The sequence below is a fragment of the Oncorhynchus nerka genome, linkage group LG21 (genome assembly GCF_034236695.1).
Source record: "Oncorhynchus nerka isolate Pitt River linkage group LG21, Oner_Uvic_2.0, whole genome shotgun sequence".
Taxonomy (NCBI): Eukaryota; Metazoa; Chordata; class Actinopteri; order Salmoniformes; family Salmonidae; genus Oncorhynchus; species Oncorhynchus nerka.
In genome coordinates, this window is record NC_088416.1 from 5,553,202 (window position 1) to 5,580,721 (window position 27,520).

General features: G+C 43.9%; 2 protein-coding genes across 2 annotated transcripts in view; one reads left to right on the forward strand and one right to left on the reverse strand.

The window, feature by feature from the left end:
• The window catches only part of LOC115103709 (syntaxin-8-like), a 49,247-nt gene extending 33,143 nt beyond the window's left edge, over nucleotides 1–16,104 (reverse strand). The window contains exons 1-6 of the mRNA XM_029624587.2: nucleotides 15,993–16,104; nucleotides 15,228–15,327; nucleotides 13,358–13,452; nucleotides 12,905–13,015; nucleotides 7,746–7,876; nucleotides 4,343–4,435 (exon numbers count right to left, since the gene is read on the reverse strand). Coding sequence (XP_029480447.1) covers nucleotides 4,343–4,435; nucleotides 7,746–7,876; nucleotides 12,905–13,015; nucleotides 13,358–13,452; nucleotides 15,228–15,327; nucleotides 15,993–16,009 — 547 coding nt within the window. The 5' untranslated portion in view covers nucleotides 16,010–16,104. The remainder of the gene's footprint in view (nucleotides 1–4,342; nucleotides 4,436–7,745; nucleotides 7,877–12,904; nucleotides 13,016–13,357; nucleotides 13,453–15,227; nucleotides 15,328–15,992) is intronic.
• A 4,355-nt stretch (nucleotides 16,105–20,459) lies between these two features.
• On the forward strand, nucleotides 20,460–26,964 carry LOC115103536 (TBC1 domain family member 24-like). The gene is made up of 8 exons (XM_065006137.1): nucleotides 20,460–20,985; nucleotides 21,230–21,605; nucleotides 21,773–22,432; nucleotides 22,742–22,843; nucleotides 23,707–23,770; nucleotides 23,853–23,951; nucleotides 24,161–24,482; nucleotides 24,819–26,964. Exons 1-8 carry the CDS (start codon nucleotides 20,556–20,558, stop codon nucleotides 24,995–24,997), a joined length of 2,232 nt encoding a protein of 743 aa, XP_064862209.1. The 5' UTR covers nucleotides 20,460–20,555; the 3' UTR covers nucleotides 24,998–26,964.
• Nucleotides 26,965–27,520: the final 556 nt, after the last annotated feature.

Consider the following 27,520-nt stretch of genomic DNA (forward strand, 5'->3'; position numbering starts at 1 on the left):
TCCCACACCTCTTCTGGGACCATGACATCTCGGCCATAACTCACACAGAGGGGAGAGAGAGAAGAAGGAGTGGAGAGTGGAGAGAGATGAGGTAGAGAAAGGGGTAGGTGGAGAGAGAGGAGGTAGAGAGAGGGGTAGGTGGAGAGAGAAGAGGTAGAGAGAGGGGTAGGTGGAGAGAGGGGTAGTTGGAGAGAGAGGAGGTAGAGAGAGGGGTAGGTGGAGAGAGAGGAGGTAGAGAGAGGGGTAGGTGGGGAGAGAGAGGAGGGAGAGAGAGGGGTAGGTGGGGAGGGGTAGAGAGGGGCAGGTGGAGAGAGGGGGTGGAGGTGGAGAGAGGGGGTAGGTGGAGAGAGGGCAGGTGGAGAGAGGGCAGGTGGAGAGAGGGGTAGGTGGAGAGAGAGGAGAGAGAGAGGGGTAGGTGGAGAGAAAGGAGGTGGAGAGAAAGGAGGTAGAGAGGGGTAGGTGGAGAGAGAGGAGGTAGAGAGAGGGGTAGGTGGAGAAAGAGGAGGTAGAGAGAGGGGTAGGTGGGAGAGAGAGAGAGAGAGAGAGGGGTAGGTGGAGAGAAAGGAGGTGGAGAGAAAGGAGAAAGAGATGAGGTAGAGGTGGACGAGAGAGGTAAAGGAGGCAGAGAGAAAGAGGGAGGTAGGTGGAGAAAGGTAAAGAGGAGGTAGAGAAAGAGAGGGGTAGGTGGGAGGAGAGGAGAAGAGAAAGAGAGATGAGGTAGAGGTGGACGGGGCAGAGGAGGTAAAGAGGAGGCAGAGAGAAAGAGAGATGAGGTAGAGGTGGACGGGGCAGAGGAGGTAAAGAGGAGGCAGAGAGAAAGAGAGATGAGGTAGAGGTGGACGGGGCAGAGGAGGTAAAGAGGAGGCAGAGAGAAAGAGAGATGAGGTAGAGGTGGACGGGGCAGAGGAGGTAAAGAGGCAGAGAGAAAGAGAGATGAGGTAGAGGTGGACGGGGCAGAGGAGGTAAAGAGGAGGCAGAGAGAAAGAGAGATGAGGTAGAGGTGGACGGGGCAGAGGAGGTAAAGAGGAGGCAGAGAGTAAGAGGGAAAAGTAGGGAGAGAGAAAGAGAGGGAAATTAAAGTGAGAGAGAGAAAGATAGAAAGGAAAGAGAGGGTAAAAGAGAGGTTAATGCCTCGATCACACCCATAGCGTTATTGCGCAAAATGGTACGTGGCATCCTCGGGATGTGTGTGCAACAAAAGTTCAACATTCACCTTCTGCTACCATTTCTGCCAAGCCGTCTACGCACACAGATTGATGCAGACGTTGGAGAAATCCAACGTCTGCATCACACAGAACACACTGCAACTGCCTCTGCAACGCAATGCTGCAAGGCAAACGCGGCGCTCAGTTGGAAACTAATGCACTTCTGGTTTACCAAAATGCAACGACACTGTCGGTGGGATCAAGGCATAAGGGGAGAAAATACAGAGAAGGGAGGAGAAGGGCAGAGGTAACAAGGGGAGGAAGAGAGAAAGCGAAGGAAGCCTGAGGGATCCAGAGCCCTGAGGGCCTATGTGTGAGACCGGGTGAGTTATAGTCAGTTGGTCTCGTGAACTCTGAGCCCCACTGTAAATTCAGATGGGAAGCCGGTGGAGACCGCAAGATGTTGGACTGATCCACTATTGGAGCCCCCCCCACCTCATTCTTCTGTTTATCACCTCTAAGTAATACCCCCGGGGACAGGCATACAGGTGGGCCGGTCAGTGTGACCAGGCTGGCCTCCTAACACTCTCATTTGCCGGGTTTGGTTTCAATTTCAACCATGCGGACCTGGTTAGAGGTTCGAACATGCACAGGGGAATAGGCAGCGTTTGGAGAAGCAGTCGGTCGTGATCAAAAATATGGAAAGAGTGAAAGAGAGAGAGCCGTTATCAAAATCTTTGGACAAAGTGCACTTTAGGGGAATGTGGACTACCTCGCTAAAATATGAAAGCCACTTTGTATCAGGGCTGAAGTTCTCATTCGCCTGCTCCGCTCGCTTGCTGCAGGGGCATCGGGTCCGGACTCCACTTACAGCCGCCGCGTCGGACGTTTCTCCCGCCCCGAGGTCTCTTGTTATTGGAAACACAGCCACGCCACGCACTTAAAAAAGAAAGGTGAAAAGAGGAAAAAAAAATGCGCCGGTTCGGACTCTTGAGGATTAAAGGGAAACCAATGATCCCTCTCTAGCTCAATAAGGTGAGAGGAGAGCAGGCTGAAACAATCAAGCCGTTAGCTACCCTCTCTCTGACTCGGGAGGATCGCAGGCCAAACGTCTACTGTTTGTTCCCAGCAGCAGAAGGGAAACTCGTTTGTTTCCATCTCAAAAGGTCATTCGATTACGCATCCCTGTGGGATCGGAGCACAGCCTCAGAAAAGGACCATACAAAGTCATCTGACCGAACTTGGAACTGGCCGTCTCAGACAAACACACTATAAATACATTGAAATATGCATTGAATATTCATCGGTGTCCATCAAAACGGCTGAACAATATAAACAAAAGTGGTGTGATTTTGGGGCTATGGCTTCATCCGCTCCTCTCCGTTATGACCATCGATAGCTAAAACAAGATAACTAAGAAGCTATTTAACATTATTGGGATATAGCCTACATTTACAATGTCCCAGAGGAAGGAGTCTGGGCTCTTTAGGGAGAGAACATCAATCATGTCATCACATTGTGCTCATGGCGGAGGAAAGAAAAGCACCATTTAGTCCAACGGCCCACTAATTGTCTGGCCCCCGGGGTTGTGGCGTTGTGGTGCGGCCCGGGAACATGCCAAGAACAGCAAGCAGGAACTAATGAACTCAGTGTAACGTTCCTCTATCAGACCACTAAGCCCATTCACTCTATACGCTCTACAGTCAATATACAGTGACACCAAACATCTTTCCTCTGCCTCCTATGGGCTTTGGGTGTCCTCCACACATCACGAGGGCCCTAACCTATTCTGTCCTCAGAAAACATCGCTTTGAATGTAGACAAAAGGTCAAAAGTGGCAAGTGATCGTTTTTTTTTGGGGGGGGCCTTTAAAAAAAAAAAAAAAAAGTGCAGTCAAAAAAGATTTTCTTGTGTTTTATATATATTTCCACACTAGGATGTTAGAATAATACTGTGAAAATGATGGTAATGCCCTTTTAGTGTAAGTGCTGTTTGAAAAGGCAGCCTGAAATGTCTGCCTGTTTGGACTGCCTGGTGACAACACCAGATGGTAAATGAGTTAATACACCAATAAGAAACCACTCTGCCAATAACAGCAAGTTTTCCGTTTTCCCCTCCCCACTCAGACCACTCCCAGACAGTCCGAGCAAAATTGTTGCTGAAGAAATTGTTCTTCGCTACAAAAGCTATTTTTGTTAATTTTAGATTGGTTTTATTGAAAACAATCCGAGTAAGGTACTTAAATGTTACCCAGAAATGATTTGATATTGAGATAAAAACGGCTGCATTGGACATTTAAAACGAATAATCAGGCGACACTGGAGTCTCTTGTGGTTACAACTAAGAAATGTATAGTTGAGATGTAGAGTGTACAGTTGAGGAAACAATGAGATCTAATGGTCCTGTGAGAGGCGGATGATGACTATCTGGCATCCTACAACCTTTTCTCAAGTGCCTCCATCTGTAGACGAACCGGAGCGATATGCTCAGACCTGCCTTCTGCCCGCCGCCTGCCTCCTATGACAGAGCTATTTACAGCAACACAGACATTACCTCAAAGCGGATCTGATTCCAGGACAGCACTTGACTCTCTCGGCAAACGCATTAAAACAGTGCGTCAGGAAGCTCACATTCCTCCTAACCAGACCATACAGCCTGACACAGTCACAGATCCACCCCCAGCAGAGCGCTTCTCCAAAGACGGCTAGACGTTTTCTGAGAGCTCACCGTGAGGTCACTTTAACCAGACATACATCGTCTCCGTCCCAAATGACACCCTATTCCCTATACGGCGCACTATTTTTGACCAGGATCTGGTCAAACGTAGTGCACTTTGTAGGTAACCGGGTGCCATTTGGGATGAACACTTCACTTAATTCTGTGACTCTGACCAAGGTGGTTTGGAGCACTAGTAAAGGGTACTGACCCCTGTTCCATGACTGAAATAATAGCGTGTCTGATTGATTTCACACAGTGGTTTGGAGTGGGGTGTGGCTGGTAGAACTATGCATGAACTATATACACCCTCCCCTTGTTAGGGAGAGACACACACATAATATGATAAAGAGCTTGTGTCTTACTGTAGGGCTGAAAGGTAGGGTGGACTTATCTGATTGATGCAGAGTAGGTTGCAGAAGCAATAGTAGATGTACCACACACACACACACACAGACAGACACACACACACCCCTCCTTACCATTCTGCTCGTCCAGCTCGTTGCCTATATCCTGACCCATCAGCTTCTGTCGGCTGATGACGGCGGCTAACGCGTCCAACCCAGCATCCTGAACTGTTCAGAGAGAGGGAGAGAGAGAAAGGGGTTAACTCATCCCTGTTCAGCATGATAGAGAGACAGACAGAAATAGAGAAAGGCTCCATAAGAGAGAGACCCATACATTATACCAGGGTTCCCCAACTGGTGGTTCATGGGCCCAAGGGTGATTTTATTTGGCCCTCCAACTTTTCTGAGCAAAGAAATACAAATCCTGCAAAGGTAAGCGTTGATACTATGATGACAACCTGCTAAACTACACATTTGTTTCCTCAAAAGTATATATCTACAGTGCCTTCAGAAAGTACAGCCTGAATTTAAAATGGACTCAATTTAGATTTTTTTGGGGCCGCTGGCCTACACACAACACCCCTTTTTTTATTATTATTATTTTTGACATTTTATGTTAACAATTTCATTTAAAAATGAAAACTGAAATGTCTTGAGTCAAGTATTCAACACCTTTGTTATGGCAAGCCTAAATAAGTTTAGGAGTAAAAATGTGCTCAAACAAGTCACATAATAAGTTGCTTGGACTCACTCTGTGTGCAATAATAGTGTTTAACATGATTTTTGAATGACTACCTCCTCTCTGTACCCCACACATGCAGATAATTGTAAGGTCCCTCAGTCAAATTTCAAACACAGATTCAACCACAAAGACCAGGGAGGTTTTCCAAAGCCTTGCAAAGAAGGGCACCTATTTTTTTTTTTTTTTTAAATACATAAAAATGACAAAAACTGACAATGAATATCCCTTTGAGCATGGTGAAGTTATTAATTACACTTTGGATGGTGTATCAATACACCCAGTCACTACAAAGATACAGGTGTCCTTCCTAACTCAGTTGCCGGAGAGGAAGGAAACTGCTCCAGAACGTCACCATGAGGCCAATGGTGATTTTAAAACAGTTCCAGAGTTTAATGGCTGTGATAGGAGAACACTGAGGATGGATCAACAACATTGTAGTTCATTCATAATACTGTGAAAAGAAAGAAGCCTGTACAGAATACAAATATTCCAAAACATGCATCCTGTTTGCAACAAGGCACTAAAGTAAAATACATTAACTTTATGTCCTGAATACAAAGAATTATGTTTGGGGCAAATCAAACAACGCATCATACTCCTCATATTTTCAAGCGTGGTGGCTTCATCATGTAATGGGTATACTTGTCATCAGCATGGACTACAGATTGTTTAAGGATAAACATAAACGGAATAGAGATAGGCACAGGCAAAATCCTAGAGGAAAACCTGGTTCAGACGGGGAGAGAAATTCACCTTTCAGCAGGACAATAACCTAAAACACAAGGCCAAATATACACTGGAGTTGCTTATCAAGACATTGAAAGTTCCTGAGTGGCCTAGTTACAGTTTTGACTTAAATCTACTTGAAAATCTTTGGTAGAACTTGAAAATGGCAATGATCTAGCAATGATCTACAACCAGCTGGACAAAGCTTGAAGAATAATGTACAATTGTTGTATAATCCAGGTGTGCAAAGTTTATCCAGAAATAATCACATCTGTAATCGCTGCCAAAGGTGATTGTAACATGTATCGATGAACACTTATGCAATCAAGATATATTCGTGTTTAATTTCTCTTGCTTCTTTTGCAAATGTTGGAATCTTTTTCCCACTTTGACAGAGTATTCTGTGTAGATCATTGACCAAAAAAAAAAGTGCACTTAAATTCATTTTAATCCCACCTCGTTGCACATCAAAATGTGGAAAAGGTCAAGGGGTGTGAATACTTTCTGAAGGCACTGTATATATTTGTATTCGTTGTTGTAGTTGTTGTACACCAGACGGTAAAAACACCAAATCAGCTCTAAGGGATCTTCATTTAGGAAATCTGTTCCAAAGTATTCACACTCATTATAGAGAGAGATACGTGATCCCATACAAATGTAAGCAAGGTTTGAAAATATGATGTTTCAGTGAAATACATCCGTTTGGGCTTGTTTGCGGTCTATTTGCAGTCTACAAATGATTTGTAATTGCGTTCCGTCCCCCTGACCATCCCCTCAAGAAGAAACAAAAATGGTCCCATAGCTGAATCTAGTTGATGATTCCTGCATTATACAGTTCATCAATAAACAACCCATAATAAGGAAAACCCCATTCAACTGCCATACAAATACTCTAAGAGCACATTACGCATCCACACAAAAATGTGTCAGATGTAGCAGCGGAGAGGTGGTAAAAACTATAAAGACCTGCCGAAATTCTTCTTTAATGACCCAGTGGTAGAGAGGGAGAAAGGTCATGCACTGCTTTCACAGGGCAACCCTTTGGTGAGTAGGAATGACGTGATTGGGGTTCAGCACTGGGGAACAACACTAGGGGGCAGCATGCCACAGGTGACTCACTAGCACTTAAAACGCACGGCAAAGACATGCACTTATGCACGCACACACACACGCACGCACGCACGCACGCACGCACGCACGCACACACACACACACACACACACCTCAGCCTGACTTCTGTTATTCTAACTGTACAGGGTGAAAAAGGAGAGAGGGGCAGCTGAACAGTGACTTTGTGACAGAGACGGATACAGAACTTGTGGGAAACTATCATTCTCTATCACAATTTTACAGAGTGGTGTTACACTGGGTTTGTCCAGGTTTTAGTATGTGCTTCATGGGGGTTCAGGGAATTGGTGAGGAGAGAAGGCCCCTTGTCTCTGTATTTGACACTGACACCACCACAGGAATCTGGGCGACCACAGATTTGGTCGCTCACTATAGGTCCTAAACTTCCATCTGGAAATCCCAATGGGGGCTCAAAACCTTGATGCGGTTTCACTGTATCCCCACAATACTGACAAACTGACAATAGCCAGATCGCAGCCAGAACCGTAATGGAGACATAACAGGAGAGTCATGTTGAGTCAGGTGAACTGTACTAGGATCAGCCTGGATGTTGCCTTTTACAGTCCATGTGGAAACGATTTAGGAACTGGGAGAGGTAGGGAAAACGAATCTACCGAATGTGAGTTACTGTGTTCACCTCATCCTGTGACAGTGTGGATTTAGTTATCAAGGTGTAGCCTCGAGGAGGACCGCCACCTCTGTGTTTCCTACCAGAGGCACTGATCACAGGTCAGTTTTGCATCCCACTCCTCTATTGGGTAAAGTTAGGACTCTGAAGGTACAAGCTAATCCTAGATCTGATCAGGGGTCTATTCAGAATCAGTGATGTGAAACGTTCTGACCGTTGCAGATAGATATACAACGAATAGAGCTGACGACACCCCCTAGTCCACCCGACAGTTCTGCAGCATGCACTTCGATCTGACCGTGGTGTGACCTTACCTTCGATGATGTGCTGCTGCTGCTGTTTGATGGCGGAGAAGCCCAGGCCCCTGGTCTCCTCTGGCTCGTGGACAAGCCAGGGGTTGACCGCGGCCCCCCCTTCTGCCCCCGCCCCAGCCATCAGGGTCGACCTGGGGAATGTCACAACAACAACATGATCAGCATGCCAAGGGTGTAGCGAACGCACTCGCTGTGCCTGTCAATCACCTGACCGGGACACGCGTCCGAACAACTGACACGCGTCCGAACAACTGACACGCGCCGTCAACCCTCGGCTCCGCAAACAAACACGGTACAACGGATACATGTGCAACCTCTGTAGCAAGCGGTTACATCTGTAACACTCATGTTACTCATCTGATGTTGCCTTTTGTAACATGTCCTTCCCTTCAGAACCCTTCAGATGAGACAAGGCTTGTTTATTTTCTTGTTTGGTTTTTACGTTCTGAACAAGGAAGCAGATATGTTTTTGTTGCTTAAAAGAAAAAGAAGAAAATGAGGACCGGCTTGTTCGACATGTAAACACTGCATGCTAATCATACACAGCCACAGGCCCTCAAGTTTCCAGTCGAGTTTCACTCTGACTGACACACACACAAACAGACCAGAGTGCTCTTGTTGTGTTGTGTAGCGCTTTACACTGTTGTGTGGTTTCGAGCTATTTTTCTGGTAATGGGAAAAAGCTGTCTGAGCCTGCCTCAGACCCTGAGGTTGTGTTGCGGTGAAGTGTCAAGGTCTCTGTTAGCACAGATAGATCAGTCCCATCCGTCAAGACAGTGTCACCTACTGGTCAGACCCAGGTCCAGCAATTCCCCTCAGACAGAGCTGACTGGAGGACTGGCATTGGGTGTCAGGGGACCTTGGGGGACAGCCATGTTCTGTCAGGGAAATTAGGATTGTGGCCATTGGCTGTCAGAAGTAGGCACTTAAAAAAATCTCCTCCACTTCCTTTAACAAAGCCCATTTACTACAATATTATACAGCTCATCAAATCCTTGTGGTACACTATGTTGAAAAGAATTAAAAGATATGTCATTGTAGATGTGATTCCAGGCTCATAACAAACCACAATGTCACCAGGTAAAGTAATGGTGTGATCAGAAACCTCAAATAGGTATACTTGTGGATGTGAAGTTCCTCTCCTCAAGCTGGTATTGGACAGGACAGGTTGTCCAAACTTGGCGCTCAAAGTTGGTTGTGATGTGTGTCAAGCATAGCGCCATGACGCCACCTCCTTCCTTCCTCTTTCCGGGGGCGAGTGTGAAATTTGAAGCACCCCAACTCCCTCTCTTTACTCCTTGGCCCAGCTTACTTAGCAGCGGCGGCCGGGGCGAGACAAGGAGGCCGGCAGCCAGCGCTAAGCTAATCTTTCTGACATGTTTGGTAACTATCCTACCGCGTGGCCGATCTCCACTTCCTCCCGACTGTGTGAAGATTAAAGCTTATCCAATTAACCGCCCACTGGGGCCCGCCAACTTAATCAGGCATCTCTGGGCAGCCCGTATCACACTCTACCGCCGCCGAGGACCCGATAGACAGACAGGCCTCTGAGGCTCTAACTCGGACAGGGCCGATTGAACTCATTTCGACTTGTTGCAGGAGTGATCAAATATAAAGTCTCTTCATGTAGACTTGTGGTGTCTCTCTTGTTGTGATGTGTGTTATGTCCTACTTATTTTTACAAATTTTATCCCAGCCCCCGTCCCCTTCAGGAGGCCTTTTCCCTTTTGGTAGGCCGACATTGTAAATAAGAATTTGTTCTAAACTGACTTGTCTAGTTAAATAAAGGTTAAAAACATTAAATATAAGGAGAGATTGATGAAGGGAAAAGGAGCGGTAAAGGGGCTGGGGGGTGTTCCAAAGGGGTCAGGGGTGCAGTGATCCTTCAAAATGGAGGTGCCGTGTCCCTTCTTTGCTTGATTAGAGGCTAATCTCTCTCTCTAATGTATTGTTTCACAAATAAAATAAGCCCCCTTATCCCGGACCAACCCCTCTCCTCGAAAAAAATCGAACAGCTTAGGTTATCCAAGCAAGGCTAATACCCACCCACCCAAAAGACCACACACCAAGTGCCAGGCCTACCTACCCACTACCCACCCCCTCTCAAATAATCCAACCACCCCACATCAGCATCAAAGTACAGAATACACTGTACATCAAAATACAGTACCAGTTAAAAGTTTAGACACACCTACTCATTCAAGGGTTTCTTTATTTTTACTATTTTCTACATTGTAGAATAACAGTGAAAGACGTCAAAACTATGAAATAACACATACGGAATCATGTAGTAACCCAAAAAAAGTGTTACAAATCAAAACATATTTTATATTTGAAATTCTTCAAAGTAGCCACCATTTGCCTTGATGACAGCTTTACACACTCTTGGCATCCTCTCAACCAGCTTCACCTGGAATGCTTTTCCAACAGTCTTGAAGGAGTTCCCACATATGCTGAGCACTTGTTGTCTGCTTTTCCTTCACTCTGCAGTCCAACTCATCCCAAACCATCTCAATCGGGTTGAGATCGGGTGATTGTGGAGGCCAGGTCTGATGCAGCACTCCATCACTCTCCTTCATGGTCAAATAGCCCTTACACAGTCTGGAGGTGTTTTGGGTCAATGTCCTGTTGAAAAACAAATGATAGTCCCACTAAGCGCAAACCAGATGGGATGGCGTATCGCTGCAGAATGTTGTGGTAGACATGCTGGTTAAGTATGCCTTGAATTCTAAATAAATCACAGAGAGTGTCACCAGCAAAGCACCCCCACACCATCACACGTCCTCCTCCATGCTTCACGGTGGGAACCACACATGCGGAGATCCTCCGTTCACCTACTCTGCGTCTCACAAAGACACTGTGGTTGGAACCACAAATCTAAAATTTGGACTCATCAGACCAAAGGACAGATTTCCACCGGTCTAATGTCCATTGCTCGTGTTTCTTGGCCCAAGGAAGTCTCTTCTTTTTATTGGTGTCCTTTAGTAGTGGTTTCTTGCAGCAATTCGACAATGAAGGCCTGATTCACGCAGTCTCATGTGCACAGTTGATATTGAGATGTGACTGTTACTTGAACTATGTGAAGCATTTATTTGGGTTGCAATTTCTGAGGCTGGTAACTAATGAACTTGTCCTCTACTGCAGAGGTAACTGAGTCTTCCTTTCCTGTGACGGTCCTCATGAGAGAAAGTTTCATCATAGCACTTGATGGTTTTTGCAACTGCACTTGAAGAAACTTTAAAAGTTATTGAAGTTTTCCGGATTGACTGACCTTCATGTCTTAAAGTAAAGTTGGACTGTCGTTTCTTTTTTCTTATTTGAGCTGTTCTTGCCATAATATGGACTTGGTCTTTTACCAAATAGGGATATCTTCTGTATACCACCCCTACCTTGTCATAACACAACTGATTGGCTCAAAATAATTAATGAAAGAAAAGCATTCCAGGTGAAGCTGGTTGAGAGAATGCCAAGAGTGTGCAAAGCTGTCATTTTGATTGAACCTTTATTTAGGCAAGTCAGTTAAGAACAAATTCTTATTTACAATGACAGCCTAGGAACAGTGGGTTAACTGCCTTGTTCAGGGGCAGAATTACAGATTTTTACCTTGTCAGCTCGGGGATTTGATTGAGCAACCTTTCGGTTACTGGCCCAACTCTCTAACCACTAGGCTACCTGCCGTCATTAAGGCAAAGGGTGGCTACTTTGAAGAAGAAAAATATCAAATATATTTAGATTTTTTTTAAACACTTTTTGGGTTACTACATGATTCCATGTGTTATTTAATATTTTGTATGTCTTTCGCTATTATTCCACAATGTAAAAAATAGAAAAACCCTGGAATGAGTAGGTGTGTCCAAACGTTTGACTGGTACTGTATATTTTCCCGGGGAAACTTGAAACGGTAAGATCACAAGAGTAAGATCAACTGTGTAATTCATTAGTTGCCATTTGATTTAGTTATGGGCCACCAATGTTCGTAATTGGCTGTGGGATCTATAAAAAGATAAAAGCAAGTGTTCCCTTCCCTCCCCGCTTTCAGCCCCTAAGTGGATTAATCCACACAAGAAAGTACGTAAAACACGTATAAAGTCTCAGATCAGACTGATAAGAAAATAGTTAACGTTTCTAAAGTCTGCTCATTTGATCAATCGATGACTGATCCTGAGTTTTACCTCACTTTTACCACACACGGCCATTCCACTATTCCACTATTCCTTGAAGGCAAGTTGAAAACCTCTGTATTATCTCTGTTGCGTGTGCGTTATTAAAAGAACACGATCCTGTCAAATGAATGGAGTTTGACCCTCATTTAATTTCATACAAAACATACTCAAAACCTGACAGCGGAAGTCCATGTCGTTACCACTGAGTGAGCGTCATTCATTTCACCTCCTGGCTGTCCAAATATATGTCACCTGGGATGGAGCAGGTCAAGCCCGATGCTAAGTAATGACCATTTCCCAAAGTGTTTTCCTAAGCTCCTGTACAGAGCTGTCACTACAATTAAGAATAATATGAGAATACAGGATATAGCCGGTGGCGTCCAGTGCTTTGATTGGTCCACTGGCAGATGAGGATGACAGGATGAGGATATGAGCTCAGTGGAGAGTGATAAACTATAAACTCGAAAAGCTTGGGTTGCACATCCGACCCCTTTAATTTTTTCACTGAGCCTCAGTGTACCAGTTTCGGGAAGTGCCAAGCGTGTGATCACCAGTGCAAGGCAAGCAAAGCCTCTTGATGAATGAGAAACTGAGCGGTGTAGAAGTCAACTGCCCTGCACCGGGCCCCAATATGGCAGACTAGACTTCCAAAGGCATCCAATGGGCTCAGGCAAAAGGTCATACGGAAGCCTAAAGACTTCCTTTACACACAAAGTTAGTGGCCGTGGATCCGTTAGACCCTTTAGACACATCTGGGCTGAGACAAAGTCAAGACTGGGATTAATTGGCAGCACTAGCAGATAGAAAGAGATAGTTCTCTGCAGGCAGGACGGGCTTTCACCAATTGCCCATGACTGCTGTTCAGGTTCTGGTCCATTTACATTCACTTACCATGAGTGGCGTATGCTAAAAGGAGACTTAATGAGCTGTGTGTGTGTGTGTGTGTGTGTGTGTGTAAATGACTTATACTTAATGAACTGTAAGAGGGAGAAATACCTCGAGGGCTCTGGCTGTGTAACGTCACCCTTGAACGTGGCATTTAGCTGCTTGTCCCTGGTGACCAGGTCGTCAACAAGGTTCTGTCTCCGATCGGCTTCCGACTGCATTCTGGAAGGGCGGTTGTATTAAGGTCGAGATTATGGTTTTAAAAAAAACATAATTTAGACCCCACAACATGATTAACAAGAAAATGGACTATTATTTTTTACTAACATTCATCTATAAAGTAACAGACAATGCAAATCACAGATTTCCATTGCAGAGAGTGAAGGATTGATGCAATTTCTTACAAAACACTGCCCTCTACAGGACCTTTACATACAGGACCTTCACATACAACTACTATGCAGTGTCATGAATGTGAAACCAAACCGGTTTGGGGCACTGTGCTGCGTGTCATCAGTCACATGACCAGGAGGACCAGTGATCATGTGGTGAAAGGAAGGATACATGCGCCGGGAGGACGAGACTCGGAGCAAACTCTCTCTGAGCTGGTTGATGTTCTGTTTCAGCTTCTGTAGCGAAGCTCGCAGTGTCATGTTCATCTGGACAGACACATAAACACTTCTACAATCAATTCCTAAGCATGAAATACAGTAGCTACAGAGCCTTTAGAAAGTAATCACGCTCCTTTACTTTTTCCACATTTTGTTGTGTTACAGCCTGAATTTAAAATGGATTAAATTGAGATTTTGTGTCACTGATCTACACACAATACCCCATAATGTCAATGTGGAATTTTGTTTGTAGAAAATGTTCGCAATTAATAGAAAATGAAAAGCTGAAATGTCTTTAGTCAACAAGTATTCAACCCCTTTGTTATAGCAAGCCTAAATATGTTCAGGAGTAGAAATGTGCTCAACAAATCGCAGAATAAGTTGCATGTACTATTTCACTGTTCAATAAAAGTGGTTAACATGATTTTTTTTTATAACTACCTCATCTCTGTACCCCACACATACAGATAATTGTAAGGTCCCTCAATCGAGTAGTGAATTTGAATCACAGATTCAACCACATAGACCAGGGGGGTTTCTCAATGCCTCGCAAAGACGGGTACCGATTGGTAGATGTGTACAACTTTAAAAAGTAGACACTGAATATCCCTTTGAGTGTGTTGAAGTGGTTAATTAGGCTTTGGATGGTGTATCAATACACGAGTCACTACAAAGATCCTGGTGTCCTTCCTAACTCAGTTGCCGGAGAGGAAGGAAACCATTCAGGGATTTCACCATGAGGCCAATGTTGATTTTAAAACAGAGTTTAATACGGTTGTGATATGAGAAAACTGAGGATGCATCAACATTGTAGTTACTCCACAATACTGACATAAATTAAAGAGTGAAAAAGGGAAGCCTGCAAAGAATAAGAATATTCCAAATAAGGCATCCTGTTTGCAACAAGGCTGCAAGGAAAATCCAACACAACACATCACTGAGTACCACTCTTTGCTGCATCATGTTATGGGTATGCTTGTCATCGGCAGGGACTAAAGGATAAAAAGAAACGCAATACAGCTATAATCACAGGCAAAATCCTATAGATAAACCTGGGTCAGCCTGCTTTCCACCAGACACTGGGAGATGAATTCACCTTTCAGCAGGACAATAACCTAAAACATAAGGGCAAATATACACTGGAGTTGCTTACCAAGACCACATTGAATGCTCCTGGTTGGCCTAGTTACAGTTTTGAGATAAATCGTCTTGAAAATCTATGGCAAGACTTAAAAATGTCTGTCTAGCAATAATCAGGATAGGATAAAGTAATCCTTCTCACCCCCCCCACCCCCCTTAAAAGATTTAGATGCACTATTGTAAAGTGGCTGCTCCACTGGATGTCATAAGGTGAATGCACCAATTTGTAAGTCGCTCTGGATAAGAGCGTCTGCTAAATGACTTAAATGTAAATGTAATCAACATTCAACTTGACAGAGCTTGAAGAATTTTAAAAAGAATAATGGGCAAATATTGTACAATCCAGGTGTGCAAAGATCTTAGAGACTTTTCCAAAAAGACTGCAAACGGTGCTTTTACAAAGTATTGAATCAGGGGTTTGAAAACATACGTAAATTATATATTTCTGTATTTCATTTTTTAAAAAGTGCCAACATTTCTAAAAACATGTTTTCACTGTCATTATGAGGTATTGTGTGTATGGTAGATGATTGAGGGAAAAAAATCTATTCAATACATTTTGAATTTGAACAAAATGTGGAATAAGTCAAGGGGTATGAATACTTCCTGAAGGCACTGCTATATACTTTTGAGGAAACAAACGTGTAGTTTAGCAGTTTGTCATCATAGTTTCAAACGCTTACCTTTGCAGGATTCCCTCCTGTCCTCTGTTGTCTGTTTCTTTCATGAATGTTCTCTGCAATTTCCTGAACAAGGCGGCAAGTGGCATCATAATTCTGTAACCTACAAAACCAGGTTGTTATAAAATTATCGTGAGTATAGTTGTTTATTTGGTTAAAATATTTTGTGTATGAACCACTATAATAAAGCCAGTTCCAAAGAAGATGCTGCAAATCTTCAAGGTGTAATAATAACAACAAACAAAACAATTGTAGACAAATTCATTTGGGCTGATTGAGTGTGACCAGCTTTGTCTCAAGTTTAGACTAACTGTCATTCAGCACTGGAGCTGTGTCATTTGAGTTCTTGGTGGTACTCAATCTAAATCACAAGATCTTTCTGCTTGAGCTCACGCTTGAGATGTCATCATGTGACGACAATTTGTTCCTCATCATAGCTACCCGTAACGTTAGATACATTAGCTAGCTAGCTAGCTAGCTACTTAAGTCATAACCCTGCATACAGTATATTGTTTTCAGCGAAAGTGCATTGTAATTAATTTCGTGTGAACTATCAATGGGAATAATAATATAACTTATCGAGTCAAGTCGTTGCTAGCTATTTATTTTTAAAAGTAGCTGTTTGAAGTGACACGAGTTACTGTTACTGTAGCTAACGTTAACTATCTAGCTAATAACACAAATATATAGGTTTGAAGACGTATTTCTATATTTTATCCAAATGCCATCTTAAAAATACTCATAATTTCCACCTTAAAAGCTGCTTACCAGGGATCTTGAGACATGTTAACCACTTATAATTAATGAATGTGTCGATATTTACTCCATAAATTGTCTGATAAGCAGGGAGCACTTCCTGTTTGTGTGTGACGTCAGGATGGTGTCCTGTGAGCAACAAACTTTCAGCCGTGATTATTTTACTGCAGTCCTTCTCAAATAGTGGGGCGCGCCCCACTGAGGGGGCTCGGAGCGATGCCAGGGGGGGCGCGTGTGACCCCGGGGAACATGCTTTTTTTTTGCCGCAGGGAGTAGTTTTTTGTTGTTGCACCGAACAAGAGCACACAGCACAGAGCAGGAGATATGAAGTGCAGATAACAAACCCTTAAGAGACACCATGGAAAAATATTTAACAGGAATGAAAAGAAAGGTGGAGAGAGACAGAGATAATGAGACAAACGTAAGTCTCCCGAAAGCTAAGAAGAGGAAATACACTGCTCAAAAAAATAAAGGGAACACTAAAATAACACATCCTAGATCTGAATGAATTAAATATTCTTGTTAAATACTTTTGTCTTTACATAGTTGAATGTGCTGACAACAAAATCACACAAAAATGATCAATGGAAATCAAATGTATCAACCCATGGAGGTCTGGATTTGGAGTCACATTCAAAATTAAAGTGGAAAACCACACTACAGGCTGATCCAACTTTGATGTAATGTCCTTAAAACAAGTCCAAATGAAGCTGAGTAGTGTGTGTGTGGCCTCCACGTGCCTGTATGACCTCCCTATAACGCCTGGGCATGCTCCTGATGAGGTGGCGGATGGTCTCCTGAGGGATCTCCTCCCAGACGTGGACTAAAGCATCCGCCAACTCCTGGACAGTCGTTGGTGGATGGAGCGATACATGATGTCCCAGATGTGCTCAATTGGATTCAGGTCTGAGGAACGGGCGGGCCAGTCCATAGCATCAATGCCTTCCTCTTGCAGGAACTGCTGACACACTCCAGCCACATGAGGTCTAGCATTGTCTCGCATTAGGAGGAACCCAGGACCAAACGCACCAGCATATGGTCTCACAAGGGGTCTGAGGATCTCATCTCAGTACCTAATGGCAGTCAGGCTACCTCTGGTGAGCACATGGAGGGCTGTGCGGCCCCCCAAAGAAATTCCACCCCACATCATGACTGACCCACCGCCAAACCGGTCATGCTGGAGGATGTTGCAGGCAGCAGAACGTTCTCCACTGCGTCTCCAGACTATCACGTCTGTCACATGTGCTCAGTGTTAACCTGCTTTCATCTGTGAAGAGCACAGGGCGCCAGTGGCGAATTTGCCAATCTTGGTATTCTCTGGCAAATGAAAAACGTCCTGCACGGTGTTGGGCTGTCAGCACAACCCCCACCTGTGGACGTCGGGCCCTCATACCATCCTCATGGAGTCTGTTTCTGACCGTTTGAGCAGACACATGCATGTTTGTGGCCTGCTGGAGGTCATTTTGCAGGGCTCTGGCAGTGCTCCTCCTGCTCCTCCTTGCACAAAGGCGGAGGTAGCAGTCCTGCTGCTGGGTTGTTGCCCTCCTACTGCCTCCTCCATGTCTCCTGATGTACTGGCCTGTCTCCTGGTAGCGCCTCCATGCTCTGGACACTACGCTGACAGACACAGCAAACTTTCTTGCCACAGCTTGCATTGATGTGCCATCCTGGATGAGCTGCACTACCTGAGCCACTTGTGTGGGTTGTAGACTCTGTCTCATGCTACCACTAAAGCGAAAGCACCGCCAGCATTCAAAAGTGACCAAAACATCAGCCAGGAAGCATAGGAGCTGAGAAGTGGTCTGTGGTCCCCACCTGCAGAACCACTCCTTTATTGGGGGTGTCTTGCTAATTCTCTATAATTTCCACCTGTTGTCTATTCCATTTGCACAACAGCATGTGAAATTTATTGTCAATCAGTGTTGCTTCCTAAGTGGACAGTTTGGTTTCACAGAAGTGTGATTGACTTGGAGTTACATTGTGTTGTTTAAGTGTTCCCTTTCTTTTTTGAGCAGTGTATGACGAAGCGTATGTAGCGCTTGGCTTAACTGTGACTACAGTGGGGGACGAGGAAAGACTGGACAGCATCAAGCCAAATAAATTAAGGCGTCACTTAAAGACATTACACCTCAATCACGCTGATAAGCCGCTTGAGTTTTTTCAGCGAAAACGTGCCGAATATTACCAACAATCGTCCCGCTTTGTGAATGCTACTTCAGTACACCAGCGAGCACTGTTAGCATCATGTAAGGTGGCGTACCAAATTGCTCAGTGCAACAACCCCACTCCATAGCAGAGGAGCTGATACTGCCTGCGGCATTAGACATGGTCTCTGTCAGACATGGTCTCTGTCATGCTGGATGACTCAAGTGCTGCAAAAATAAAAGTACTTCCCTGAAAACAGTTCCCAATATGACTGGGTGAGAGATCCTTTCAATGCACCAACTCCAACTAGTTTCAGCTCTGCAGAGGAGGACCAGTTCATTGATATGACGTCTGACTCCACATTGATACTGAGGTTCACATCACAGACACTGAGTGAATTCTGGCTGAGTGTAAAGAGGCAGTATCCACTCTTAGGGCAAAGAGCCATGGGCATTCTTCTTCCTTTTGCAACATCTTATCTTTGTGAGACTGGCTTCTCTGCTGTTGCTCCACTGAAGACCAAGTACAGGTCCCAGCTAAACATTGAGCAGGAGCTGAGAGTTGCAGTCTCATGCTTCAAACCCCTCTTCAAAAAGCTGTGCTCTGCAAAACGTGCTCATTGTAGCCATTAATCCTGACTTCCTCATTTTGATTTTTTTTTTAAATCAGCACAAATTGTTTTATTCATTTTTGTTTTATAGGTCAAAGTGTTTCATATATTGTGCTCCTGCGTTAATGTTGCTGATCAATTTGAATGTATTATTTATTGATTATATTTCATTTTACTTTTCAGTATCAAATACAATGGATACAATGTTATGCAGAGGTGTACTTATAACAATTTTATAGACAAATTATACTATTTACAGTCGCGGCGGAGAGTTGGGGGGTGGGAAATGTTTACTTCTTCCTAGGGGGGGCTTAACAAAAACAAATTGAGAAGCACTGGTTTACTGTAACCTCGATGTTGCTTTGATGAGAAGCTGATCAAATGAATCCAAATCAAATTGGAATGTTGCTCTCTGACAGAGCTGCTGGTGTCCCCAAAGTTCCACACCAGACTCACTGTAGCCTGCAAACCAAATGTTAATTCACAGTTTACAAATCTTCCATCCAGTCTCTGTCACTGTGTTGATGTGTAACTACCCTCATCCATTCATAAAATAAATAAATAAAAAAGACAATATCCAAATCATCTATAATAAATATTATGACTTCACTTGTTTCTATTTATTTATAGAGCTGTGGCTGTGTTGCCTTGGCGACAGCCAGCAATGTAATTATTTTTGTTTTGGTGGAATAGAGGTCAATAAAGGTCGACATAACCACTACTCATGTTTTGTTGTTTTTGAAATCTGGAAAATGTCAACATTACCTCACGTTGCCCCCTGTTTGTCTAGTGATATGGAAGTCCTTATTGTAACATTATGCTAGGATTATGACCACTACTAGTATGAACATACTGTAGGCTACTACTCCTTCAATCATCAAGATAGGCACTGAGTTTGTTTCTCCTCAACATGTATGCCCCCATTTAAATTGATCTATTTACAGAGGTTTCTTTGTTTCACAGCAAAACAATGTGTGTTTTGATCAAAACAATATCTGTTGTGTGAAATGATGACCTTTGCTAATTCTAGGAATAGAGGCGCTCATTTGGCACGCCCATGTTTTCCTATAAAACAGTTTCATAGAGCTACTGTATGTTCCTCCAGGAAAAGGGAAGGGAAAGGAAAATGCATTCAACTGAGATGTGTCTTCCGCATTTAACCCAACCCCTCTGAAAAGAGTTAGAAAGTCAAATAATCTTTCATGTTTTTTGCTAAATGCTGCCATTAACATGTAAATTAACAAGAAAAGATCAACCCAGGCAAACCCAGATACCAGATACAATACCAGATAAACCATAGGAAGATACCCTGGTTAAAAGTAGGATACATGCTTTGTGAGAACACTCAAGTCTGTATCGTCATGATTTTCATACACATTTTGATATGTGTGTATGAAAATAATAGCATAGCCATTCACTGCCCATATATGGCAGTATAGACTGTCCTTTACACAGTAGCCTATTATCAAATGAAACAATAATCTGCCACTTCAGTGATGTTTTGATTTCATTGCCCTAGTTCATTCGTTGCTGTCCTCTGGTGTTGGAAGTCGAAGAAAGGAGGCATTCCTTGTCGCCACAGTAATGGAACTTAAGTCAGAGGAATTTTCCACTCAGAATACACAAAAACACTGTAAACAAACCCATGTCACGTTCTGTGCTGGTCACCTGACCAACTGACAACTGTGTATGAAACCTACATCCACAAGGCACTCAGATGAAAAACATGACAAGGGGAGTATACCGCCACTGGAGACTGTCTTGTCATTGATACAGAGGAGAACCAGACATTTGCAGAGGAGAATACTGTACCAGGCAGCATGATCCATGTTTCAAGAACGCCCAAGTTCTCCACTTGTGGGACTATACATTTAGACCCGTCTCCTATGGAAACAACCGCTGACCAGGACCAGATCTTGAGCTCAGCAGCCAGACACAGAAGACCCAGGTCCCATTCCTACTACAGCCCAGAGGACGCCAAAAAGTATGGCGTCGAGACGGCGACAGATGAGAACGTTGTCAGGCCACGCTCCAGGTCTTTCTATAGTTATGAGACGTCTGAGCTCTACAGAGAGGGGAACTTTACCAGGTCCAACGCCATGAGGCCGAGATCCAACTCCCTGGAGAAGAGTGGGGACGGGAAGAAGGAGAAGAGTAGTGCGGATGGGAATCAGGGGATCCTACCTCGGCTCAACTCCAAGAGATCCAAGTCCAACACCAACAAACACTTGCCATGCAGAGATCTCAATGGTATGCAAATTACAGGATGTTTAAAAGTGTCCAATGTATGTTTATTTGACAAATTATGTTTAAAAAATATGTATTTTGCCATATGCCTGGTGTTATATGAAGAACAGGGGGGGGAGAAATGCAGAATATGCACAAACACAGTGTTCTTAATCCAAAAACAGGAATGTTACTATGGATGAACACAGATTTGTAATATTTTCTGAAAGAATCAATTTATTAATTTCTTCCTTCCTCTCTCCAATAGGCCGAAGAGGCAGTCTAAAGGGTGTCCCCATGATGACCATCTCTGAATCAGAGAACTGGGAGATCAGCTCCTGCTCTGGCATGAAGTATGGCCAGTTTGTGGACTGGGAGAAGATCGACCCTGAAGCTTCAGAGCGCTACCAGAGGATCCTGAATTCGGATCACCAGGAGCTGAAGACCATGGGTCGATCAGGGTTCTGGGTCATGCCCCATACACTAAGGGCCAAGGCCTATTATCATATAATTCATGGTATCAACTGCAGGTCCATCAAACCGGATCGAGATCATTACCAGGATGTGGCCAAGAAGCTCTTCGGAGAGCAGAAGATGAGCACACACCCGTTCCCTGAGTACATGGATGATGGCGTGATCCCTAGGTACTGGCTATGAAGCTATCAGAGAAAAACGGTTCAGATGATCAAATCATGATCAAATAATTTTTGTCATTAAACTTTGACAGGACAATTGGAAGTTATCATGCTTTTTTCCAATATTGCATGTACATCATGTTATGCTCATGTTATGTTCTTCTTCCCACCCCCAGGTACTGCCTCAACAAAGCTGGTCTCAATTCTGTAAAAAAGGTCCTCCTCTGCATTGGCAAGCACCTCCCGGACATCAACTTCTGCCCAATCCTCCCAGCCTTGGTGGCTCTCCTCCTGCATTTCAGCGAAGACGAAGCAGAGTGCTTCCACAGCGTCTGCCGCCTTATCGCCTACAATGACCCCAACAAGCGCTACATCGATCAGACATTCCTCACCTACCGGGCCTCCTGCATGACCTTCGGCGACCTGGCCAACAAGTACTGCCGCGGCATCCGCAAGCTCATCGCCAGCTCCCACCAGAACCTCTTTGAGTTCTACTCTGATTGGATCATGTGGATATTTGCTGACCTCCCCTTCACATACGCTATGAGGGTCCTGGATGTCTATCTTCTGGAGGGTTACAAGGTTCTCTACAGGGTGGCTCTGGCTCTTCTCAGCTTGTACAAGGTCTCGGTTTCGTCTCGTGTCGCCGACGTGGAGGACTTCAGGCGAGACATGAAGAGCTTTGTGGAGAACGTGGTGCGTCACTGCACGGTGGAGAAGCTGCTGGAGAGGGCCTTTAGTATCCAACTGGCCACGCGGAGGGAGCTCAACCTACTGTTCAACGCTAACAAGGACTCACTCATGCAGAAGGGCATCAGTATCCACCAGAAAAGGTGAGGCTGTTGGTCAAGGGAGTTCTTCCAGAAAATGTTTCTACTCTTGTTGAACATCTACTTGGTCCACTCTCTGTTAATGGAAAACAAAAGATAGCAAGCCATCACCAAGTCAGCCCTACTCCTCATAGGGTTATTATGACAGATTACTTCCAGCTCAGTTTGCTATAGAGATGCTACAGTCGTTCTACTAAACCATTCCTAGATACGGTATCCTTTTGATCTATAAACACTTTACAGCTCTTTACTTTCTGAGTTCTTTACAGCTCAGTTTGCTTTACATTCTCAGACTGTTTCTGTTCCTCCATAAAGGCAGTCGTTGGATTTTGACAGCTTCAGCTCCAGCATTCCAGAGATGAGGATTGTCTGGGCCTGGATCCTTTTGATCTATAAACACTTTACAGCTCTTCGTAAGTGACTTTTATTCACTGTTTTACCTTAGTAGTGGACCAAGTAGTGAAGACATGTACATTCAGCAGCCCAGAACTGTCTACAGTAAATTCAACAGCCCAGAGCTGTATAAACTCACCTTATGGTTCAGTGACATAATAGTGAAATGCTGTGTTGTTAGTATCAACAACATTATTGCCTTAAGGTGAATGACCAAGTGTCCTCCAGTTTGTTGGCTGGAACAGTTAACGTGGCATCGGTTAACAACAGTTATTCATGTCTTTAGAAGTGTTCTGTTGGTCTGTTAGGAGAAAATGTTGAAGGTAATATTATTCATCACTTGCAAATCCGTTTAGAAATGCTCTGAATACCAATGTCACAATTACTGGCTGTTGTCTCGTCCTAGAGATAGTCAAAACGCTGTGAGGCTCTGGTGTTCAATAGTTATTTTACTGGCTCTTGATGATCCGGACCATGGTGCTTGCCTACGGAGCTGTGAGGGGAACGGCTCTATGGCATGTTGACTCTGATGTCCTTCAAAGAGTTTGATTCACCACCTTCCGGGATTCTCTGACTTTCCCCCCCTTGTCACTGTTCCACTGGATGTCTGACACGTCTGGACCTGCCTTAAATGTAATGTAAATGTACAGCAGACATGCTTTTGAGGAATTGGTTCTAGCCATATTGGGATTCTCTGACAGGGTGGTCGTGACAGGATGTGATGACCCCAATTAAAAGTCTGACCCTGACCAGGACGTGACCCATCCAGTGAACTTTGAACTTTCACCCCCATAAAGACATTCCAAGGGGCTGGGATTGTTGAATAACCGTTGTCTAAAAACATTACAAGTGCTTAAAGTAGTTAAAGTTTTTTTTCTCATTTGAAGATTTTATTCCCGTGTTGAGGGGCATGAGCCAGTGATCTTGCTCCTGAAAACTATGGATGAAGAGGTGAGTTTACAGTAGCAGACAACCTTTTTTTGTCTATTTTTTGACACTCATGCAGACTTCTTACCCCTGTGTCACTCCACAGGTCTGTGGTGCCTTCCTGTCGACAGATTTGATTGAGCGGAAAAAGTATGATTCAGAAGAACCTGCGTATTTTGGGACTGGGGAGAGCTTTGTTTTCACGGTGAGAGAAATTACGATCTACAGATCTGAAATAGCTGATTTTGCTAATGTTTTTTCCTTTGATTCTGAACAATTGTGTTAGCGTAGAAAATACTGGTTGAAATCTTTACGGATCATGCCGTAGAAGAACACAGGCTCCATTCCTTTCCCATGTCAATCAGTCAATTCAGGAACTTAATTGTTCATTTTCTTAATTCGTTGTTCTTTCAGCTTCGTCCAGGCATGGAGCGCTACCAACGGGCTGTGGTTCACATTACGGCCAAGAGACAACCTTCTCCAGACCTTCGAGCTGCTATGGTCTGTGTATACACTTCCTCTGGTAAAGAGGACTCCTCCTCTACCCCACTCTCCACCACCTCTACTACCAACCACACCACCCTGACCTGTCCAGCCGGGACCCTCCAGGACCCCAGCTACCTGAACATTCCCTTCACCTCCTCCTCCCCCGGACCTCTCTCCCCCTCACCCAAGAGGGCCAAGGAACAAGGGGCCTTCATGTTCATCGCCGGAGACCACGAGAGGCTAGTCATTGGTAAGCTGCTCATATGTATGCTAAAGTGTTTGCTGTTCAGAGTCGTTGGTAGAGTGTCACAAAGAGTGATCAACAACCTTCTGAAACCTGAATAGGCCTGATGGCCTAAGGAGCATTCTTGCCACGTACAATAGTTTTTTGCAGCGACATTGACGATGGTGGTAGGAAACAGCTTAGGGTTTCTCACATGGCCTATTCTTTGCATCCACCCTTTGTATTCTTTGTGTTGATGTCAACATTACTGAGAAGTGCAGCAGCTTGAAGTGGGCTGCTGTTATTACTGTAAATTCAATGCTGACATCTTTTACAGTGAGTGCGATGTGTTTGTTTCGCCAGGTGGCGATGGGGGTCACGCTCTTTGCCTCCAGGCAGATCTGGAGGGGGGCTACACGGAGCAATGTGACACCTTCGAGAGTGCCGCTCTCTGCAAGAGACACTTCAAGATCCGGTCATTGGAAGTGTGGGGAATTCAGAACTCCACCTCGTTCTCACACTACTTCTCTTACTGTCATTAAAAGAGGAAGCTGACATGTGTTTCCACCTCTTATATAAACTGGTTTCTGCTAATTCTGTTGTCCATTTGATTAGACTATATTTTTCTTAATGTTTATAATGAAATATTTTCTGTTCACACAATTCAAAGTAGTTATGTGTGTGGATGACAATGGGCTAAACTAAATAGGGTTTTTACAGTGCATTCGGGAAGTATTCACACCCCTTGACTTTTTCCATATTTTGTTACGTTACAGCCTTATTCTAAAATGTATTAAATCGTTTTTTCCCCTCATCAATTAACACACAATAACCCATAATGACAAAGCAAAAACAGGTTTTTAGACATTTCTGCAAGTTTATTCAAAATAAAAAACTGAAATATCACATTTACATAAGTATTCAGACACTTTACTCAGTACTTTGTTGAAGAACCTTTGGCAGCGATTACAGCATCGAGTCTTCTTGGGTATGACGCTACAAGCATGGCACACCTGTATTTGGGGAGTTTCCCCCATTCTTCTCTGCACATCCTCTCAAGCTCTGTCAGGTTGGATGGGGAGTGTCGATGCACAGCTCTTTTCGGGTCTCTCCGGAGGTGTCCGATCGGGTTCAAGTCCAGGCTCTGGCTGGGCCACTCAAGGACCTTCAGAGACTTGTCCCGTTGTCTTGGCTGTGTGCTTAGGATTGTTGTCCAGTTGGAAGGTGAAGGTTTTCCCCAGTCTGAGGTCCTGAGCGCTCTGGAGCAGGTTTTCATTAAGGATCTGTCTGACTAGTCTCCCAGTCCCTGCCGCTTAAAAAAATCCCCACAGCATGATACTGCCTCCACCATGCTTTACCGTAGGGATGGTGGCAGGTTTCCTCCAGAAAGGATGCTTGGCATTCAGGCCAAAGAGTTCAATCTTTCATCAGACCAGAGAATCTTGTTTCTCATAGTCTGAGAGTCCTTTAGGTGGCTTTTGGCAAGCTCCAAGTGTGCTGTCATGTGTCTTTTTCTGGCTTCAACTGGCCACTCTACCATAAAGGCCTGATTGGTGGAGTGCTGCAGAGATGGTTGTCCTTCTGGAAGGTTCACCCATCTCCACAGAGGAACTCTGGAGCTCTGTCAGAGTGACCATCTGGTTCTTGGTCACCTCCCTGACCAAGGCCCTTCTCCCCCGATTGCTCAGTTTGGCCGGGCGGCCAGCTCTATGAAGAGTGTTGGTGGTTCCAAACTTCTTCCATTTAAGAATGATGGAGACCACTGTGTTCTTGGGGACCTTCAATGCTGCAGAAATTTGGTACCCTTCTCCAGATCTGTACCTCGACACAATCCTGTCTCAAGCTCTGCTGACAATTCCTTTGACCTCATGGCTTGGTTTTTACTCTTACATGCACTGTCAACTGTGAAACCTTATAGACAGCTGTGTCCAAATCATGTTCAATCAATTTAATTTACCCCAGGTGGACTCCAATCAAGTGGTAGAAACATCTCAAGGATGATCAATGGAAACATGATGCACAACATACTGACTCAACTCCAGCCACTTTAACAATGGAAATGGATGGAAATGGATGTAAAAATGTATCACTAGCCACTTTAAACAATGCCACTTAATATAATGTTTACATACCCTACATTACTCATCTCATATGTATATACTGTACTCTATACCATCTACTGCATCTTGCCTATTCCGTTCTGTACCATCACTCATTCATATATCTTTATGTACATATTCTTTATCCCTTTACACTTGTGTGTATAAGGTAGTAGTTGTGGAATTGTTAGGTTAGATTACTCGTTGGTTATTACTGCATTGTCGGAACAAGAAGCACAAGCATTTCGCTACACTCGCATTAACATCTGCTAACTATGTGTATGTGACAAATAAAAGTTTATTTGATTTGACGTGAGCTCAATTTTGAATCTCACAGCAAAGGGTCTGAATACTTGTGTAAATAAGGTTCCTGTTATTGTAATTTTTAATACATTTGCAAAAAAAATCTACACACCTGTTTTTGCTTTGTCATTATTTGGTATTGTGTGTAGATTGATGAAGGGAAAAAGGATCTAATCAATTTTAGAATAAGGCTGTAACATAACAAAATGTGTAAAAAGTTTAGGGCTATTTGAATTGTGTGCTATATTTGTTTGTTGATTATTCATCTACTTATCAATGAGAATGTATATTTGTGCATATGTTAATAGGGTTGCAAAGGGAGGATATACATGGCCGTCAGAAAGTATTCACACCCCTCAACTTTTTCCACATGTTGTTGTGTTACAACGTGTGAATCAAATTGATTTAATTGACATTTTTTGTAAAATATCTACACAAAATACTCTGCATGTCAAAGTGAAAAAAAGTTATTATTATTATTGGAAAATAAAACAGTAATATATCTTGATTAGATAAGTATTCAACCCCATGAGTCAATACTTGTTACAATCACCTTTGGCAGCTATTACAGCTGTGAGTCTTTCTGGGTAAGTCTCTAAGAGCTTTGCACACATGGATTGTACAATATTTGTGTTATGCAGGTGAGTGAGGACCCAACAGCGA